General features: G+C 36.4%; 3 protein-coding genes across 5 annotated transcripts in view; 1 reads left to right on the top strand and 2 right to left on the bottom strand.

The window, feature by feature from the left end:
• Positions 1–59: 59 nt before the first annotated feature.
• Positions 60–10,077, bottom strand: LOC132205824 (uncharacterized). The gene is made up of 5 exons (XM_059635138.1): positions 9,929–10,077; positions 4,747–4,810; positions 4,543–4,629; positions 3,176–4,478; positions 60–2,539 (listed from the first exon to the last, which is right to left on the bottom strand). Exons 2-5 carry the CDS (start codon positions 4,802–4,804, stop codon positions 742–744), a joined length of 3,246 nt encoding a protein of 1,081 aa, XP_059491121.1. The 5' UTR covers positions 4,805–4,810; positions 9,929–10,077; the 3' UTR covers positions 60–741.
• A 1,170-nt stretch (positions 10,078–11,247) lies between these two features.
• Positions 11,248–16,567, bottom strand: LOC132205938 (uncharacterized). Of its 2 annotated transcripts, none has more exons than XM_059635335.1 (5): positions 16,406–16,567; positions 15,333–15,403; positions 15,119–15,190; positions 13,740–15,027; positions 11,248–13,369 (listed from the first exon to the last, which is right to left on the bottom strand). In XM_059635335.1, exons 2-5 carry the CDS (start codon positions 15,397–15,399, stop codon positions 11,599–11,601), a joined length of 3,198 nt encoding a protein of 1,065 aa, XP_059491318.1. In that variant the 5' UTR covers positions 15,400–15,403; positions 16,406–16,567; the 3' UTR covers positions 11,248–11,598. The 2 variants fall into 2 exon arrangements, with proteins under 2 accessions (XP_059491318.1, XP_059491319.1); XM_059635336.1 differs by having other exon boundaries at positions 16,410–16,567.
• A 519-nt stretch (positions 16,568–17,086) lies between these two features.
• LOC132193114 (protein Shroom-like) overlaps positions 17,087–18,972 on the top strand; it is an 89,002-nt gene continuing 87,116 nt past the window's right edge. Inside the window, exons 1-2 of one of the 2 annotated variants that reach the window (XM_059613510.1) lie at positions 17,087–17,228; positions 17,279–17,430. The gene's annotated coding sequence lies outside the window, so the exon portion shown is untranslated. The remainder of the gene's footprint in view (positions 17,229–17,278; positions 17,431–18,972) is intronic. The other variant, XM_059613511.1, reaches the window with a different exon arrangement.

Genomic DNA, 18,972 nt, shown 5'->3' with positions numbered 1-18,972 from the left:
AGTTAGCCCGGGGCTACGTCAAGTTAGCCTGGGCCTGGTTATTCTTTTGGATCGCCCTCAATTTTTTTTTTTTACTCAAAAATATTAATTTTTGATCCATTTTAAAAATTAATATCTCAATTATAAGTCAAAATATTGGTTTGTATTCCACTCTTTAAAGCAAGTTTTTCTCGCACAGACGCACAGTTTCAGTAAAATCCACGTAAATCTCTTACAAATTTAACCCTGAAACTGCTTTACACTTTACAACCCAAACAAAGAAACTACACTCTAGAACAGACAAATCACACGCTCACTAACAATTATCTGAGAATGATACTGTACGTATATATTTGTATAAATTCAGTATTATGTACTCTTATTTTAAAATTTATGTTTATGAAATTACCAAAATCCAATTGGATTCTTACGAACATTACGAAGAGGCGTTAACGTGTTATTCTTAAGGCTTATTTTTATATGCATTTGTGCTAAATGATGCATTTATATTAATTCTAATTCTAAAAACATTTTTCTGCCAGGTTTGTAAAAGTAAATATATTGTTTCATCTAATATGAAGGTTGCACTGTACTTTTACAGCGTAAAATGAATGGAAATCTTTTAATAGCATGAAAAATCAACATCTTATAAAGTATCTTGAATAAATAATATTCAAAGTTTACCTTATGGTTTTTCAAGATTTTTGTTAATTGTTTGTAAATGAAGTTGAAAATTTTGAAAAAATAGTTAACCATTAGATCTTAAGAATCTTTAGGCACACAAATAATTGATTTCAGGGAATCGTCAGTTTCATGTGGCGCCTGTGCCAGATCATGACCTGGTAAAGACTGTGGAACATGAGGTTTATCAGGAATATTTAGACCAGTTGGACCTTCTAACTCCTCAACGCGTCTAATAATATCATCATCATTTTTCCCTCCGTCCTCTTTTTCTTCTTCTCTAAAGTTAAAGTTTACCTCCACGTCTGCCGGGTCTTTGTAAATGTTGCCCTTGCACCTTTCAAGACCCGCCCGAATGATTTTGCTGTTCAGGGTGTAGCCCCTGTTGACCCAAACCCACGCAACCTTCCTCTTGTCGTTTGTCTCCCAGTAGTTCTCTTGGTTTATCTTCGAGTGAATTTCCTTGTCATATTCCTCCAGGTTGACGCACTCTCCAGTAGAAGGTTTCACTTTGATGCGCTCCACCCAAAGAGAATTCAGGGTCCTCATTTCTCCCGGTAGGCCGAGCCATTTCAGCCAGGCGTGGATTTCTGTCAGCAAAATTTCAAACTCGAAAATCATTTCGCACTGAGCTATAGTGCTAAAGATGTGGGCCTTCTTCTCCAACTCTGTGGTGATGTTGATGGCCAAACCGTTCATCATATTGAAAATGCAGCAGGTCATGAGAAATATGAAAGCACCAAAGAGGAACTGCAGGTGAGGACTGGCCTCAAAGCTGAAGGTGTCGAAGGAGATTTCACCCATCATCATCGAAGGCACCTTCAGCATGGTAGTGTAGATGGTCTCAAACCCTGTGGCGCAGCCGTCGGCTGATCCAGACTCTAACTTGCACTTGTTTGCCACAAGGAAGAAGCCCAGGGCAAAGCCACCAATTAGTCCAATTGCAAAGATGAGGAACTTGATATATCGCAGAAGAATCTTGACAAGCATGTAGCGAAAGGGGAGGATGGAGGGGTGGTTCGAGCATACGTAAAAGAGAGAAAACCATGAGGCGATGACCACCAAAATAGGGTTGATGGCATCCACCAGGTACAGAAAGGCAATCACCCACAGGATGTACTCGTACCAGTCGGACCAGAGAACCTCTTCCCAGTAGTACTCAAGGAGACGTTTGATTCTGCGAGGGTTTATCTTGGCATTGACGTAAGTGGAGGACTTTTTGAAAAAGGATGGTACCAAGACAAAGACAGACAAGAGGCCAAAGAAGACCTGAATGGCTAAGAAGACGTGAATTCCTCTCAGGGAAAGGTCCATCAAGCTGTCATAGGGAGTGTCCAGAGTTGAATTACCCATCATGCGAAGGTCATGCTGCATCATCAAGATTGGGTGGGCAGAGAGGGAAAGCACAAATGGCAAGAAGAACAGCAGTTTCAGCAGAAAGAACTTCTTGATTTTCTGCCACTTGACAGAGACGATAGCCTGGCAGAGGGGGTGGAGGGCAAGAGTCTCCACGTTAGGAGTCTGAGCGATAGCTCTGATGTTCTGCATGTCACTACCACTGGCGTGGTGACCAAATAAGTTGGTGAAGATTACCTCAGTGTGGTCCTTCCTAGAAGTGTCCCCTTTGGTACGTTTCAATTTGACAAGTTGAGTGTGCTTGTCCAGCAATTGCTCGAGTCTCTGGTGCGAAATCCAGTCAATGGGTGCATTGCCCACTTCATTCTTGACGCCCAGTAGGGCGTTGGCCTTAAGAATCTTAGCCAACCATCGGGTGCTGGCCTCTTTGCTTATATAATGCAGCGCCGTGTCACAATCATCGTCACTCACAGTAGCATCTGCTCTGGCCTGCTTGTCCAAGATGATGCCCATGATTTCATATCTGTTAAGAAAAAATAAATACTTTTTAATTCTTCCATATAATATATACCGAACGAGAACAATAAATATTCATAATGTTTAATACAAGATCGTTGAAAAATTAAATTAATTAAAATTTTTTTGGGTATGTTATATTACGCGCGACGTGGTTCCCAAAATCCCCGATTTCAGTTGGCAACAATTGCGTTACGTCGCGCATACAATACTGGTTTTACGTCGTGCATACTATACTGCAGGTTTTACGTCGCGCCTTCAATACTGGTGGCGGTGTAATTGTTAAGGAAATCGATTTTTTACCTTGGAAACCGCGACGCAATTCTTTTAATTCAATCTCAATTTAGGGTACTGCTAGGAAGAATAGGGAGCCCTTTGGGATGGGTTCAGAATGGGGAAAGACGACTTTTCGATGGGCCGTACACACCATTATGCAGGCGCGACGCACCTCTTCGCTTTTGGAGAAAAATATTATATATTATTTATATTATATTACATTTAAAATTAATTTCTTATTTTTATCTTGCCTGCTTTTTTCAGTTTTAAATTGTAAATATTTCTTTTTAAAATTGGTATGGCGTATAGTGGCACTTAACTTGCAACAATCATGGTTTTAGATTGCAAACAAAAATTTTAAATCTACCTGTTGTTCTTGGCAGCATAGAGAAGGGGTGGTCCGAACTTTCCTTCCTGCCTAAGACACTCTTCCTCATCAGGATGCATGCGGTAAATGTGGCTGAATGTGCTCAAGTCCCCTCCACTTGCAGCCCAATGTAGGGGCGACTCTCCGGCATTGTTCAGCGTTTTTATATCTTCATGACTAACTTTTTTTAAAATATAGTCCACACACTTTGTGGATCCGTAGAGGGCTGCAAAATGCAATGGAATGTTTCCTCCCTTTTTCTCCTGCAGAGACAGGTCCGAGATATTGATAAATTTGTTCTTTAACAGGAACGCCAAAATGTCACTGGTTGGGTTCATGGCTGCATAGTGAACTAAACGAAGCCCCGACCGGCCCAACCTATCTTCAGCAGAATTTACAGAGGTGGTCCAAACTTTCTCATCTAGGTGCAATGCCAAACGTTGAGCCAGGTCCACGCTCTTGTTATTTTGTTGTGGAAAGAGAGCATGAAACATTGTTAAGGTGGCAAATTCGCATAAGAGTGCTAAAGGGCTGGTCTCTTCATTGTCGTAGGTCACCAGGCAGGTGAGGATATCAGCGACCCGAGATTTCTGCTTCTGCTGACAATAAGTCTCGATAGGGAGGGGAACATCCTTGATCAAATAAAGTTTCTTCGCTCTTTCCATGATACTGAAAACGTAACAGTCAAACTTCTTCTCAGTGGTCAAGTTTGCGGAATAAGATTTGAATAGCCTGTCCACTTTAGTTTTTGTGTCGGAAATTTCCGACTTCCGTTTCTGCATGGCTTCGAATATATCTGTGAAACTTATGTACTTGTCATCGTAGTCAAGATCCAGCAAAATCCTTATCCTCCTGATGTCCTTGGCCACCAACCGCTGCACCAGCAACTCTCTGAACAGTTTGTGTCGCTTCTCATTTGGTTCCTTTTCATTGCACGCATCAAAATTAATTACGAAGGCGACTGATTGCTCAAAGTTTGAATACTCGCCCTGGTAAGTCAGCAATTCGTCAAGTATTTTTTTCTGATCGTTGCTCAGATCAGATTCTTTATACGCCTTCAGACTTTTGAATGGCTTCAACAAATGCCAGTGATTGTAAAACAGGTGTGATTTTTCTTTTAATTCCTTCCTGTACTGGCTCCGTTTGTCAACAAGGTAGAACTTTCGGACAGCGTCCACGTCTTTCATGTCCATTAAATTTTTCAAGTCGTCAGTTTCATATTTAAGAATGAGCTGCACATACTGGCGCACCTTGTAGCAGTGGTGGATGCTGGCGCATAGGTAGCGAGCGTGGTTTTGAATGTCTAGAATAATTTAATTTATTTTTTCATCCATCAATAGACCACATAAATATTGGTTAACTCTAACCTTCATCGGTCAGCTCAAGAGATTCAGTGGATTCACTCTCATTATCTGTTGGACCTGTTGAATCCCTTGTTGTCAAGAGGCGCTGCTCTAAAATTTTTCACAAGCAAAATTAACAAAAAATTGATAAGTTCTCCTAAAACAGACAAATTAATTTCCAAAAATTCTGATACATAACATTTTACATGGCAAAAAATCTAAATTTACCATTTTCTTTATCTTTAGCATTGTCTCGATCAGTTTCAGCACTTGCAGTGTTGCCCATTATGTTCTGAAAAATAGTAGGAATATTTTTATTTTAAATAAAAATTATTTAAAATTACATCTTTCGTAAAAAAAAGTATAAAATGTAGAAAGAAGGAGATACATATATGTTGAAAATATTTATAAATATAAATGTAATAAGTAGGTCGTGTGTTCTATTTCATGATCACTTTATGATATAAAAGTTTTTAAATTTTTACCAGATGCAGAATTTAACAGGCTACATTTGTTTCTATACCACGGAAAAAATCCGAGGTATGCTAATATGAGAAAAATGGCCTTGAAAAATAAAAATGCATTTACTGACCATGACTTTAATATAAGGTATTTTTAGCCAACAGAAAAGTTGTTCACAATTGAAAAACAGTGAAAACCGCATTGCCCTAGTCCTCTTAGAAATAGAAAAACAGAAAAATATCAAAATACGGCATTTCGGCTAAACGCATCTTTTTAATTTTAAATTTAGTGTAAATATCGCGAAAACTAAAAATAACGCCATCGCGAATTTTACTGACCAGTTGTAGAATTAAACGGCCTACATTTTGGCATTTACACAAAAAATATCAAAAATATACTTTTTTGAGAAAATGGGCCTTAAAAACTCAAAATGCATTTTAGTGACCTTAACCTTTCACCTACGACATTTTGGTCTACAGAAAAGTTGTTTAGAACAAAACGTTACCTACTAAAGTGAAATTCCATGAATTTAAAATTGATACGAGCAAAAACATTAGCATTTTTGAATTTTTCAAAAACGGAATATTTCAAAAAGAAAATAAAACTTTGTCAAAGTAGTTTCTCATCAACGCTAACAACATATCTAAAAATCAGAGTGGTGCTCGTAAAAAAAAAAAATCTGTCCAATTCATCTTAAATCATTCAATTCATGAACGGTTCGTTTAGTAAATTTAAAATATTCTCTTTGCAATGGATTTTAGCTGATATACAGAAATTAATCCATATTGAAAAACGGTGGAAGGTTCAACCTTCAGGAACAGTTCGTCGCAGATAATTATTCTCTTCAAACTATCATCGCTCAGCTGATAAAGCCGCTGAAAGTTGCCGAATATTTGCTTATGCAAACCTGCTCGACACTCTCCATGCAGCCGACGAGCATGGAGAGAAAAAAGAACTATCGCGTAAGAGGGGCTGAGCTCGTATAATATACTGCTTGGTGAATGGTGGACAGTCAAATGTCCCGCAGTACACATGTCCCATCGCAAAGTGGGCGAATGTCCCAAGCGCGCGAGCCAATCAGAGCGCAGTAACGTGATCACGCGGCGCATGCGCCTTGCCGCTATATTTCAGATGTCAAACGGACAAATGTCCCACACTGGAGCAATGACAAATGGAGCAAGTGGAATACGCATTTATTAAACTTTTCTTCTTTCCTTTTTAGAATTCAAGTTGCCATTAAAAGTCGCTGGCTATATAAATATTCTATTTCATTTTTTTTATTTCAATGTTTTTATAAAATAAATTATCGTTGTAACAAAAACACAATCTCCAGCAACCCCACCAAGTAGCATGAGCTTTTGAAGAGGTCTTGTTGAGAAGATAATTTTGGTCATAATTTTTGGTCTGTTCATCGACTGCAAGCCGCATAATTGTACTTTTTAAATTCACTGCTCATAAAAGTGCAGTGCATTTAATTAAACAAAAGTACAATAATTTGGTTTTTTGTCGAGGTACAGACCAAAACATGGCAACCAAAATTATCTTCTCAACAAGACCTTTTCAAAAACATATCATACATCTAGGTTAGGTGACCTCAGGTCACCAACCTGGGTGACTTTTGACATGAAGGTCTTCAAAGGTCATTGACATATACATCATTCGATTGATCTTGACGTGGGGGTCGACTTTGGTCATTATAACGTTTTACCTAAAATCATCAGGGATGAAGGTAAAGGCGATTATAATGTTGACCCTGCCTTCGGAGTTGCAAAAAACCACGTTTTTTAATATTCTTATTATGATTAAATTTAACAAAAAATAACCTCATCACAAATTTGAAATATATTACGAAAAATTTCACGAGGAATCGTTTGGCTATCTCAAAATTAATTCAAAATGGTCGGCTGGTATTCAATTTTGAGTTTGAAAATTTACGCTCACAAAAATTGATCTTGACCTTCGACCTACAAATTTGCTTTTAATAGATTAGTTGTAGAACTTGCTGAGACAAGCTCAACCTTAACCTAAAAATTGTTCTACGACCACTAGAAGCAGAGATACTTGCATTTTTTTATTTTTTCAAAATGTCTTATAAAACCCGCAATTTTGAAAATTTTTTGATAAAAATTTAGGAAGCTTGCCTTGGAACTAAGATGATCAAGTGGTGTAAATCTCATATTGATATCTTTAACTTGGGGCGGGGTATGTGAGAACAGAAAGAATTGGACAAATGTAAAAATTTGGAAATACTGAGTAAACCATTAAATTTTTTTATAAAAATTTCAGCACTCGCAACATAATAGTAGGTTTCTGATATTATTTTACTTTCGTCCAGGCACATATATCATGGGATTATTTGGGCGTCATGTGTCGGTAAATATTAAATTATAAATTATACTATAAAATTCCAAAATTTCATTAAGAAAATTATATCAACTTAATGTTTTTTTTCTGGTAATGACAATGTTTTCAAAAGAAAAAAAACAGTTTAGTGCTTTAGGAAATAAAAATATTCATTTTTACATTTTTAGAATGAAATGAGTTTTGATCTTGTTCGATTAAAAAAAAATTAAATTGCAACTACTAGATTCAGCCACGATCTGAGTAAAAAAAAAATATGCATTCAAATTAACCAATAAATATCTCCTGTCCTCTCCCAATCAATCCGTCTAAATCTATCTCATTCTAGAAATTATCAGTCAGCGAGAGGTGCGTCTCCTCATGAAATATTAAGTTGGTACATAAATTTATTTAATTTCAAGATTCCAATTATTTGTTAAAAGATTGGTTTCTAAATTTTGCTCGAGTATATAAATTTTTTTTTTATTTATATTTAGTTTCAGATGACGCAGACCATGACCGAAGCTAGCAGAGAGCAGTCTTATTTTTCAATAACAATTTCATCTCTCAATTACCTCCCTTGTTTGAACCTCTCCTCGAGTTACATTTTCTTCACTCCATTTTATGCTCATGGATTCTTTTTTCCGTAGCAGCTGCTTCGCTACAATTTTTTTCAATTCTTAATATTAAATCCATCTATCAAAAAATATCTCTTTCTATAAAACATAAATTTTTAACTGATTGTTTTGCTTTTTAAGATTTCAGGCGTTAAATAAGGTCCATACTTCCATATTAAATAAAGACGTTAGAATTTATGGAATTTATAAAGTACGTGCAGCAGGTTCAAATCAAAATCGCAATCCATACATTTTTGCGAGCTAGGCCAATCTCGCGTCTCTCGCGCTGGCCTTTTTTTAAGATTCGTCAGCAGTGGTAAGTCGAGCGGGTTTGTATAAACAAACGGCAACATTTGGCTTATTCTTACAAGTCGGCCGACCCATGCTATACATCGTGACTGATTGTGATTAATTTCGACGCATCGTTTCTGAAGTTGAACTAACAAATTAAGACTAATTTCTGAATTTTCTGCTGTAAAATACAAAAATTGCACATTTCATTGTATATAATAAAGAAACTTAAACAAATTCAAAGAAGCAAAAAACACTATGCGCTAAATATTTATTTGCCTTGCATTTGGGAGAGAGGACGCGGCGTGTTCTGTGGCAGCTGCCTTTTATTTTTTCCTCTGCCTGCCGTCAAAAGAGGAGCATTATGCTGCCTGCGCTACGTATGATACGAGCCATAAAATAGTCCCCGCTTAATATCTATTATTCCAGTGTGTCAGTTTCGAGCTCAAGTTATCGCGCAGTCAAGGTTGGTGTGAGTGTGAAGAGTGAAACGCATGCTCGAAATTATACGCATGTCTATGGGAGACCTAAAGCATACGCAGTCGTTTATTTTGCTCCGTTACTTTCCTGCTCTAAAAATAGAAGACTGATTATGAAATGGGTAAATATTTGGAAATTAAAGCTGGAACAGAATATTATTGTGCTACAATAGGCCAGAAAATATATTTCGTCGAGTTTCTACTCTTTCAAAAATAATTTTTCTATGCTTATGGTCTTGACGCGAAAAACTATGATGAAAATCAATAAAAGCTGGCCCATATGTTATACTATTTAATGCTCCCTTAAGAAAAACCAACAGGGTACTTAACAAGCGCGGGTCTGCGAGGACGCCGAGCTCCCTGACCTTGGCAGCCGCGATTAGTTTGATAATTTATTCTAGGAGTGACATCCTAGCTGAACTATAAAAAAAAATAAAGTGGACACACTTGATGGCACACACAGCAAAAATTCTGAAAAACAAAGTGGATGTTTCTGATTATAATTCTGTAGTGTTAACTTTTTTTAACTAATTTGAGATAGTATTTTATTTCTTATCTAATATAATTTATAAAAATTTATCCACTCCTGTTCCTGTGAAGCCCTTCAAGGAAAATTTTTTTTGATAATTAGATTTTGCTGGGTTTCGATCAAAAAATTTACCGGGAAAATTTAAGATGCTCTGATAAAAATTTATTTTAAAAAAATGTTGCCTCTAATGTCTCAATTTTTATCATGAAAAAATAATCTTTCTGCTTCCGACCACCAGTCTATGCGCAAGATAGAGATAAATGAGTAAGTTGGTGCAAAAAAGATCCGAAACAGACTTGTATTAATTTTTTTAGCTCAATAATATAATTTTTGTGGCAAAAGTTGTAATATTTTGAAATAAATATGTTATCATTGAATTGTTCTTATAATATAAACACGTATGCACCATAGTACAAAATCTTCATTGCCTGAACCGGCCTAAACGTTAAGATTTTATTAAGCTCAGTTTTCTTTAGAAAATATGTAATTTGAACTAAGCCGAGTAATGTTTTACAAAAAATGATTTTGAAATTTTTTTGAAAAAATTGTCAAATATATAATAATCAATTGTATTTTACATCATTGGTAATGAAAATGGTAAAAAAAAACGCCAACATTTTTTTTACACGATTTTCTAAAAAAAAATCAGCGGAAACGTATTATATTACATTCTAAAATGTACAAACACAAACCTTATGTAAGTATGAGGTGCAGTTTTAAAACACAGAGATTCGCGCTGCGTGCCGTCCTTCCTGCTCAACAGTCTGCTCTGCGTCTAATTTGACTACTAAAGGTTCGTGAGTTTTTAAAACATTCTTTTTTGTATAAGTTAAAATTGTGAATTCCGATTCCCAGATGCCTCGTAGTGGTCTCCAATCATCAAATGTTTTGGTGGGGTGAGCCTATGTGCAAAAGTGTAGCGTCGCTCTTCTATTATAGCGTCTGGACGCTCGATCTATAGAGGGGAGGAAGGCGATAAAATTCGCACGCACAAAAAACAACCAACTTGACGCGCTATTTCTGCGCAGTTTGGCGCCAAAACGGAAAAGGGGGAGGTGAGGACATGGTACAGTGGAGCATGCCTTATTCTCCACTCCGGACTCCAGAGAAGGTTCGATTCCAACTCTAGGTGGATTTTTTTCCAGGTAGAGTGCTTTCTCATGCTGGAACTGTGGGTAAAGGGTTTTATTTGCTAATTCGCCGGCTACTGTTGCAGTATTTACTATTGAAAAGGGTGCACTTTGCAAAGAAATTTTGAACAGAATTGGCGCTTAATAGATGTATGTGCGTGTGCGTGTGTTATATAAAAGATACTACGACAATTAAATTGCTCAGGGATCGCAAAAAACAGCCGGTAAAAAAATAATTGTACACTTCAGATTTTTTGCGCGTTTCATTAAAACTTTCAGTGAAAATGATTAATGTTTAATAAATCAATATTATTAAATTACTTTAAATCCCAATTCACCCTAATTGGTGATTCGTTACTTAATTCCTTGCGATATCCATAGAATAGACTGACTAGCTGGTTGTACACATACCGCCATTAAAATTTATTAATCATTAGCAAAGTTTATCAAAATTTTGAATTCCATTTTGTAACACAATCTTTCAAAAGAGAGTTTTATCCAATTTTTATAAAAAAAAAATTATAATTTGAATAGCAAAAAACAATTTGCATAAAAAACTTTTAAAATTAAGAAATTTTTACATTGCAGGCTAAATAATTGGCAATGTTTATTTTAAAATTTATTTCAATAATATAATGGAAATGAAGAAAAATGTCTTTCTCCTTGAAAAATTGTTTTCATAAAAAAAAAACAGACTGCTCTATTAATTTCCGTTAATTTCGTTCACGGTTTGCGCATCTATTTTGTGAACAAGTAAAAATACAAAAATTAAGCAAAGTTAGAATACAATTTTTCAACAGCAGTTTCTTCACTTCCATGATTGCTTCCTTAAGTGCAAGTTTCTTCACTCGGTGTAATGCATACATGAAAAAATATTTAAAGCACATATTTTTAGATTTTATTTGATTCCAACTAACAATATAGAACGAGAGAAACCCCATTTTTCCTTGGTCCTAAATATGTTTGTAACGAGATATCTAATTAACATAATTTATAATAAGTTCACTTATTTTGGCAAAGCTTAAATATTCTTATAGAAACTTGCAAATTTCAAACGATAGTTTTTCATTGCAAATAAGCGTAAAAATTAAAGGGGATTTCTTAATATATTGAGGGAACGTCTAAAGTTCTTGAAACATAACTCAATGTTTGTTTCATATAAGTTTGGCACAATAAAATTTTAAATCGAAAACTATGGTACTAGAAATATTCAATATTTAATATTGCGTGGTTCAGACGGTTGAAACGGTGTGAAGGGAATCACCAATTAAATCACTTCCTACAATAACATTCAAACCAGGTTTTTCAATCGCGATGGGTAAATTGTTCATGATGACCTCAGCTTCTGCCATGGGTTCATTATTTTCAAAATTTTTGTTTCCATCATCATCATCGTCATCACCAACGAAATCAAAATTTACCTCCACGTCTGCCGGGTCTTTGTAAATGTTGTCCTTGCACCTTTCGAGGGCAGCCCGAATTATTTTGCTGTCCAGGGTGTAGCCCCTGTTGACCCAAACCCACGCAACTTTCCTCTTGTCGTTTGTCTCCCAGTAGTTCTCTTGGTTTATCTTCGAGTGAATTTCCTTGTCATATTCCTCCAGGTTGACGCACTCTCCAGTAGAAGGTTTCACCTTGATGCGCTCCACCCAAAGAGAATTCAGGGTCCTCAGTTCTCCAGGCAGGCCGAGCCATTTCAGCCAGGCGTGGACTTCCGTTAGAAAAACTTCAAACTCGCATATCATCTCGCACTGGGCTATAGTGCTAAAGATGTGAGCCTTTTTCTCAAATTCTGTGGTGATGTTGATGGCTAGGCCGTTCATCATATTGAAAATACAGCAGGTCATGAGAAAGATGAAGGCACCGAAGAGGAACTGCAGGTGGGGACTAGCCTCGAAGCTAAAGGTGTCGAAGGAGATTTCACCCATCATCATCGAAGGCACCTTCAGCATGGTAGTGTAGATGGTCTCAAAACCTTTGGCACACCCTTCTGCTGATCCAGTTTCCAACTTGCACTTGTTTGCCACAAGGAAGAAGCCCAGGGCAAAGCCACCAATGAGTCCTATTGCAAAGATGAGGAACTTGATATAGCGCAGGAGAATCTTGACAAGCATGTAGCGGAAGGGGAGGATGGAGGGGTGGTTGGAGCATACGTAAAAGAGAGAAAACCATGAGGCGATAACCACCAAGATGGGGTTGATAGCGTCCGCCAGGTACATGAAGGCAATCACCCACAGGATGTACTCGTACCAGTCGGACCAGAGAACCTCTTCCCAGTAGTACTCGAGGAGAAGTTTGATTCTGCGAAGGTTGATATTGGCATTGACGTAGGTGGAGGAATTTTTGAAGAAGGGTGGTACCAGGACAAAGACAGACAAGAGGCCAAAGAAGACTTGAATGGCAAGGAAGACGTGAATTCCTCTCCAGGAAAGGTCCATCCAGCTGTCATAGGGGATGGCCAAAGTTGAATTGTCCACTATCCTTAGTTCATGTTGCATCATAAGGATGGGGTGAACGGAGAGGGAGAGCACAAAGGGCAAGAAGAAGAGTAGCTTCAGCAAGAAGAATTTTTTAATTTTCTGCCACTTGACGGAGACGAGGGCCTGGCATAGGGGATGGAGTGCCAGTTTTTCGACGATGGGAGTCTGTGCGATGGCTTTGATGTTCTGCATGTCACTGCCGCTGGCGTGGTGACCGAAGGGGTTCGTGAAGATCACCTCAGTGTGGTCCTTCCTGGAAGTGTCACCTTTAGTACGTTTTAGTTTGACAAGGTGAGTGTGCTTGTCGAGCAATGTTTCCAGTCTCTGTTGCGAAATCCAATCAATGGGCGCATTGCCTACTTCATTTTTTACTCCCAGCAGGGCGTTCGCCTTAAGAATTTTGGCCAACCATCGGGAGCTGGCCTCTTTGCTGATGTAATGAAGTGCCGTGTCGCAGTCTTCGTCGCTCATAGTTGCATCCGCCTTTGTCTGCTTGTCCAGGATGAGGCCCATGCATTCATATCTGGTTAATTATGGAAAACATTATAGAAAAATTAAAATCTCTGTCACATATTATTATCAAATATCATTATAACCATTATTTAAATAAAGATCAACATAATTATGGAAATCGAGGTTAGATTTCGTCTAAATTTTTTGGCATAATATACAGATTTCTTTTTTCGGTTCACTTGGGTTCACTAATTTACTTTATTTTTAAAAAAGTGTTACCCGATTTCAATATTACTGTTTATTCATACTATAAACTATAAAAAATATAAATAATTCACTTCCTCATATGCAATTGTCTCATGTGGATTTATAATAACTATCAACTTAATTTAAGTTAATTTTTTAAGTTACTTAAAAAATTCAGTTTTGATTTGTTTTACCTGTTGTTCTTGGCCGCATAGAGAATGGGTGGTCCAAACTGTCCCTCCTGCTTTAGGCACTTTTCCTCATCAAGATGCCTCCTGTAAATATGGTTGAATGTACTCATGTCACCTCCACTTGCAGCCCAATGCAAGGGTGACTCTCCAGCGTAGTTCACCAGCTTATTAGGATCTTCAGGATTCACTGTATCTAAGATATAGTCCACACACTTCGTAGATCCATGCAGGGCTGCAAAATGCAATGGAATGTTTCCTCCTATCTCCTCCTGCAGAGACAGGTCCGAGACATCGATAAATTTGTTCTCTAACAGGTAAGCCAAAATGTCATTGGTTGGGTTCATGGCAGCGTAGTGAACAAGACTGGGTCCTTTTTTGTCTGCAATGTCTGAATAGATAGCAGGGGTGGTCCAAACACTAATCGGCAAAAGCGCTTTCAATCGCCCAGCGAATAAGTCATCCCCATTCTGCTGGTCGGAGATGTCGAGAAGGGCATAAAACATTTTGATGGTGGCGAATTCGCAGAGAAGTGCCAAAGGGGTGGTCTCTTCATTGTTGTAGGTCACCTGACAGGTGAGGATAGCAGCGACTTGATACTTGGTGTGAGAAACGTCCTCGATCAAATGAAGTTTCTTTGCTTTTTTCATGACTCCGACAACATAGTGTTCAAACTTCTCTTCAAATGACAAGTTTGTGGGGCAAGATTCAAAAATACCCTCTACTTTAGCTTTCGTGTCAAAAATTTCAGTCTTCTTTTTCAGCAAGGCTTCGAATATTTCAGTGAAACTGGTATACTTGTCATCGTAGTCAAGATCCAGCAAAATCTCTAACTTTCGGATGTCTTTGGCCACCAGCCGCTGTACCAGCATCTTTCTGAACAGTTTCTGCTGCAACTTGTAGTCGTCCTCTGCATTACTTTCAGCTGACTTGGCTATGGAGTCAACGAACTTGCTGAAGTTTTCATACTCAGACATGAAAGTCAGAAGCTCGTCCAAATATTCTCTCTGCTCTTTAGTCAGCAGATTGGATTCGGTGTACTCTTTTCGACTCTTGAATTCCTTTAACAAGTGCCAGTGCTGAAAGAGTTTGTTTGACTTGATCCTTGAGTACGTTAACCTGTGCTGCTTTCTTTTCTCAAAAATGAAGAACTTCCGGACAGCGTCCAATTCCTTAATGTTCATCAACTCTTTCAAGTCATCGGTTTCATATTTAAGAATGAGCTGAACATACTGGCGCACCTTGTAGCAGTGGTGGATGCTGGCGCAAAGATACCGAGCTCGATTTTGAAAATCTGGATTAAAAATTAAATTAAAACTAATTAAATTTAAAATTATATTGAATTTTAATTTTTAAGTGCTGCAAAAAATTCCCAAAAGTATTACCTTCCTCGGTTAATTCAGATGATTCACTTTCATTATCAAATGTTTCACTCTTCTCCAATAGATTGCAGTGTTCTAAAAATATAATCAGAAAAAAGTTCAAACGAACTAGGATAAATGAAAATTTGTATTCAAAACTTTTTAAACCAAATTAATTTAATCTTATGCACATGTTTATTAATAAGCATATAAAAACAACAAGAAATTAAATCTATACCATTTTTCTCAACGTCGTCTTTTTCAGCAGCAATTGCAGAACTTTGAGCACTTACTTTATTCCCCATTGTTCTGAAAAAATCAAGAAATAAATGAGAAATAGAAGAAATAAAATAGTGGATTTGGGGCGAAAAAATATTAACGAGTTCTACTACTTTGTGCCCATCCTTATTTCCTTATTTATACTTCTATCGCTCGCGCTAGAGAACATGATAAAGAGAAAAATTGCACTAAAAAAGAGCTAATCATTTCCTCAGATTTCTTTAGGGCATAATAATTTTATAAAAAGTTTTTAGGATCAAAATTGTGATATGCGTTGAATGAAAATGTACTATACATAAAAATAATTTTTAACTCGTTGCTGATTTACAAAAAGATTAGTTTTTATTCATTTGCATGTGAATTTTTTTTCACATTTTGCTTTCTTTAAATTATAATGTGAATTTTTATTTGCACATTTTGCTATCTTTAAATTATATATGCTGCAAATATCAGCTTGATCATTTTATATCAATGCTGCGCCTGCTGCGGTACAAAGCCTATCAATCGTCTGTACACAGCACGCGCGCTTAAGCCGCAATGTAAATCTTTGATCATTAAAATCCTGCAATTGGGTCTTACTCCTATCTTGAAACAGCAGTGTTAATATTTGAAAGTGATTAGATATATAGCTGTCTAATTTGAAGGTTTTAGTTTTTAGTTCAATGATAATTCATTTTATAGTACATGAAAATTAAAATTGTTAAAAATTAATTCCCTGTAATTTATGAACATATTATATAAAAAAACAAGTGCACTCGAGGAGAGATCGACGTTTATAAAAAACATTTTTCCTCTGATTTTTTTTTCAATTATTAATGAAGACGGCTCTATTAGTTCCAGTGACCCTATTGGATAAGCAAAATCTCTCTACTCCCTGATGATGAAAAAAACTAATAATAAAGATTTTTCAATGAATATGAAACCCCGTTTTTGAAACTTTGTTAAATTTAATAAATAAATTTTAATAAATCCAAACAGAACTTTGAAATCAATTTTGATTCCATTCAATACATACAATAAAATGATACATACAAACCCTTTTTAAGAACAAAGGCTCTTAAAAAATATCAGCGAGTCTGTCTTGGTTAATGGCTGTAGAAAATTTGCGACTATGTGTCTAGTCCGAGGCACAGAGAGTTTGCAAACACTCTGTAGCAAAAGTTGTAAATTCTGTTGCTGGGACCTCCCATAGGCCGTAATCGTCTATCACTAGCGCCTTATCTTATATATAATATAGCTATTGATTATATTTGAGTTTTGCGCAGACGCTTGACAGGGAGAGGAAGGAGATGAAAGCAATATTTGGTGTGTCTGTTTATTTAAGAGAAATATTTTTGTATTAGACTGACCGAAGACAGAACCCAAAAATATGCTGTAAATTTTTTACTTAATTTAAATTATTTTCAAAATACCTTCTTATAATTATTCACAACAAATGCACTCAAATATTGATGATAAAACATTTCTAAAACATTGCAAGAAATTCTTTTTGAAATTTGAATACAGTAAGTAGGTTTTTAAATATTCCAAAAAAAATTTCAAACATCTTGTTTTTTTTTTTAAATTTTCAATGCTTATTGCTAAAGGATGATTGATTTATGCGAAATTATTATAAATAAAATACATTTAATTGAATCCTCATTTTTGGATAAGAATTTAAACCCATATTTTATTTTTAATTTTTTCCAGAACGAGTGAATGACTAAAAGTGGTCAGTGGATGAGTCTGTGGAGCCGGTTGCATAGCCACACGGCGCGCGCCCACAGGTTGCCAACGCGGATCCGCCCAATGCTGCCACCTGGCGGAGGGGTCAGGGCGCTGCTGGAGGAGCGGACTGCCGGCGAATCGAGTGCAGGTGAGTGGGCGACTTACAAAGTTGAATTCAATTCAATTGTGTTTTCCTAGCTGCACCGTTCGTCGTTCGTTCACATGGTTTCGTGTTTGCGGCAAGTTTGGTCGCGCGCGCCGTGATCACACCTTCGTCGTCGACCGCAATTCGGCCCGAACGGAGAGCAGCGAGTCGCCGACCGCGTTCGTCCACCGTCCCTTCAGTCAGGGTGAGTCTGAAAAAGCAGGTGGAATTTGGGCTGTGGGAAAAGCGGCCCCAAGCGGCCCATGTTTGTGATTGCACCACCCGAATTAAGCCAATTATGGGGGTTGAATGTGGCTGTCGGATTGGAATGTGCACCATAACCACTTGTTGGGGTTTTCAAAGGAGAGTAAAATTTGACTGGCAACACATTTTATTTTTTAATTTGGAATAGTAAATTTTTATTGAAAGAAAATAATTAATTTAAAAAAACAGATTTAATTAAAAAAAATACAATATTCAATAAACAATTTAATAAATATGCAATAATAATAAAAGACAAGCTATTGAATTATTCCTTTTAGAGATTTTGGTGAAAAAATATTTTTCATTTGCTCTTTAACTGATCTTTTCAAAAAGCGTTTTAATCTGATATCTCTGTATTCAAATTTAAAAATAAGTTAAATTAAAATCAAAACTTGCTCAAGCTATTATTTGATTTTTTAATGCTTTACTTCAGCAAGATTTTTCTATTCTCGACAATAGATGATAATGTATACAAATTTCCGCAAACTTTATTAGATTTTTTATTTTTATATGAAAAACTTAAATAATTTTATTTTTGCATTAATAGTAAAGACTAATTTTACTTAAGGTGCCTTATTTTACAAGTTTTATATTAAATTATGGCAACACCGCTTTTTGCTTCTTGTATTATCTTGTTGAAAATGGAATATCGAGCGGCGCAAAGATACACTAACAACTTTACTAATGTATGTAATAAAATAATATAAAAGACAGGCTTTGGAGACTCTTCTCCTTTTCCGATCGCCCGCTAAGCAATTATTTTTTCCAAAAAGGGAAGGATCTTTGTCCGTAACTTCAGAAGCTTCTGTTCCGAAGATTATCGATATACATATGACACGAGATTGGTGCAGACAGCTACGATTTAAATCTTACTTAATTAAACGTGCGTGAGCAGTAATTGAAGGCTGTGGGGCTAATTGACAACGCTGTCGTGCTGCCTGTCAAAACATTTACTCACTTTGAATGCAGACGCTCTTTCTTCCGTGTTGTCAATTATTTTCACCACCAATTATCGTCACCGCGCGTCATTTTCTGGCCGACGTTCAATTACGATCATGGGAATTATTGGCTTCTGATTCAACCTTTCTATTTATTATTGATGACCAAACGTGTTCGCTTTCTAACTAAAGAAAAATGCAATTAATATCATTACTCAAATAATTAGCACTTAATTAATCATTTGAAAAATACACTAGAATTTTTAAAATAATTTTAAAAAGTTCCAGGTTTTTGTGTGTTGTGAATAAAATTGTTGAAAAGAATTTTAAAATTTTCAATATAAATTCTACAATTGATTTTTTTTTATTTCATAACATTATAATTGGAATTTAGCATTTTCTCTCTAGAATTTAGAAAAAATTAAACTAATAGGTCATTTCAGTTCAAGCCAGGGTTTAAATTAACAATAAATAAAAGAAGCTGAACTTTGATTACTATGCTAAACTTCGACCTTGCCGAAGGTCCAAACATCACATGGCTGTCA

This window comes from Neocloeon triangulifer, unplaced genomic scaffold, assembly GCF_031216515.1.
Source record: "Neocloeon triangulifer isolate White Clay Creek 2 clone unplaced genomic scaffold, ASM3121651v1 ptg000003l, whole genome shotgun sequence".
Lineage (NCBI taxonomy): Eukaryota > Metazoa > Arthropoda > Insecta > Ephemeroptera > Baetidae > Neocloeon > Neocloeon triangulifer.
The sequence above is the reverse complement of the archived record's forward strand: the minus strand, read 5'-3'. Positions and strand labels throughout refer to the sequence as shown.

Excerpts from the sequence above, each read along its gene's own strand:
- LOC132205824 (XM_059635138.1), bottom strand. The coding sequence starts at position 4,804 with ATGGGCAACACTGCAAGTGCTGAAACTGATCGAGACAATGCTAAAGAT. Across the intron at positions 4,479-4,542 it reads TCTTGAGCTGACCGATGAAG|ACATTCAAAACCACGCTCGC; the intron begins GTTAGAGTTAAC and ends AAATTATTCTAG. Across the intron at positions 2,540-3,175 it reads TATGCTGCCAAGAACAACAG|ATATGAAATCATGGGCATCA; the intron begins GTAGATTTAAAA and ends TTTTCTTAACAG.
- LOC132205938 (XM_059635335.1), bottom strand. The coding sequence starts at position 15,399 with ATGGGGAATAAAGTAAGTGCTCAAAGTTCTGCAATTGCTGCTGAAAAA. Across the intron at positions 15,191-15,332 it reads AGACGACGTTGAGAAAAATG|AACACTGCAATCTATTGGAG; the intron begins GTATAGATTTAA and ends TTATATTTTTAG. Across the intron at positions 15,028-15,118 it reads ATCTGAATTAACCGAGGAAG|ATTTTCAAAATCGAGCTCGG; the intron begins GTAATACTTTTG and ends TTTTTAATCCAG.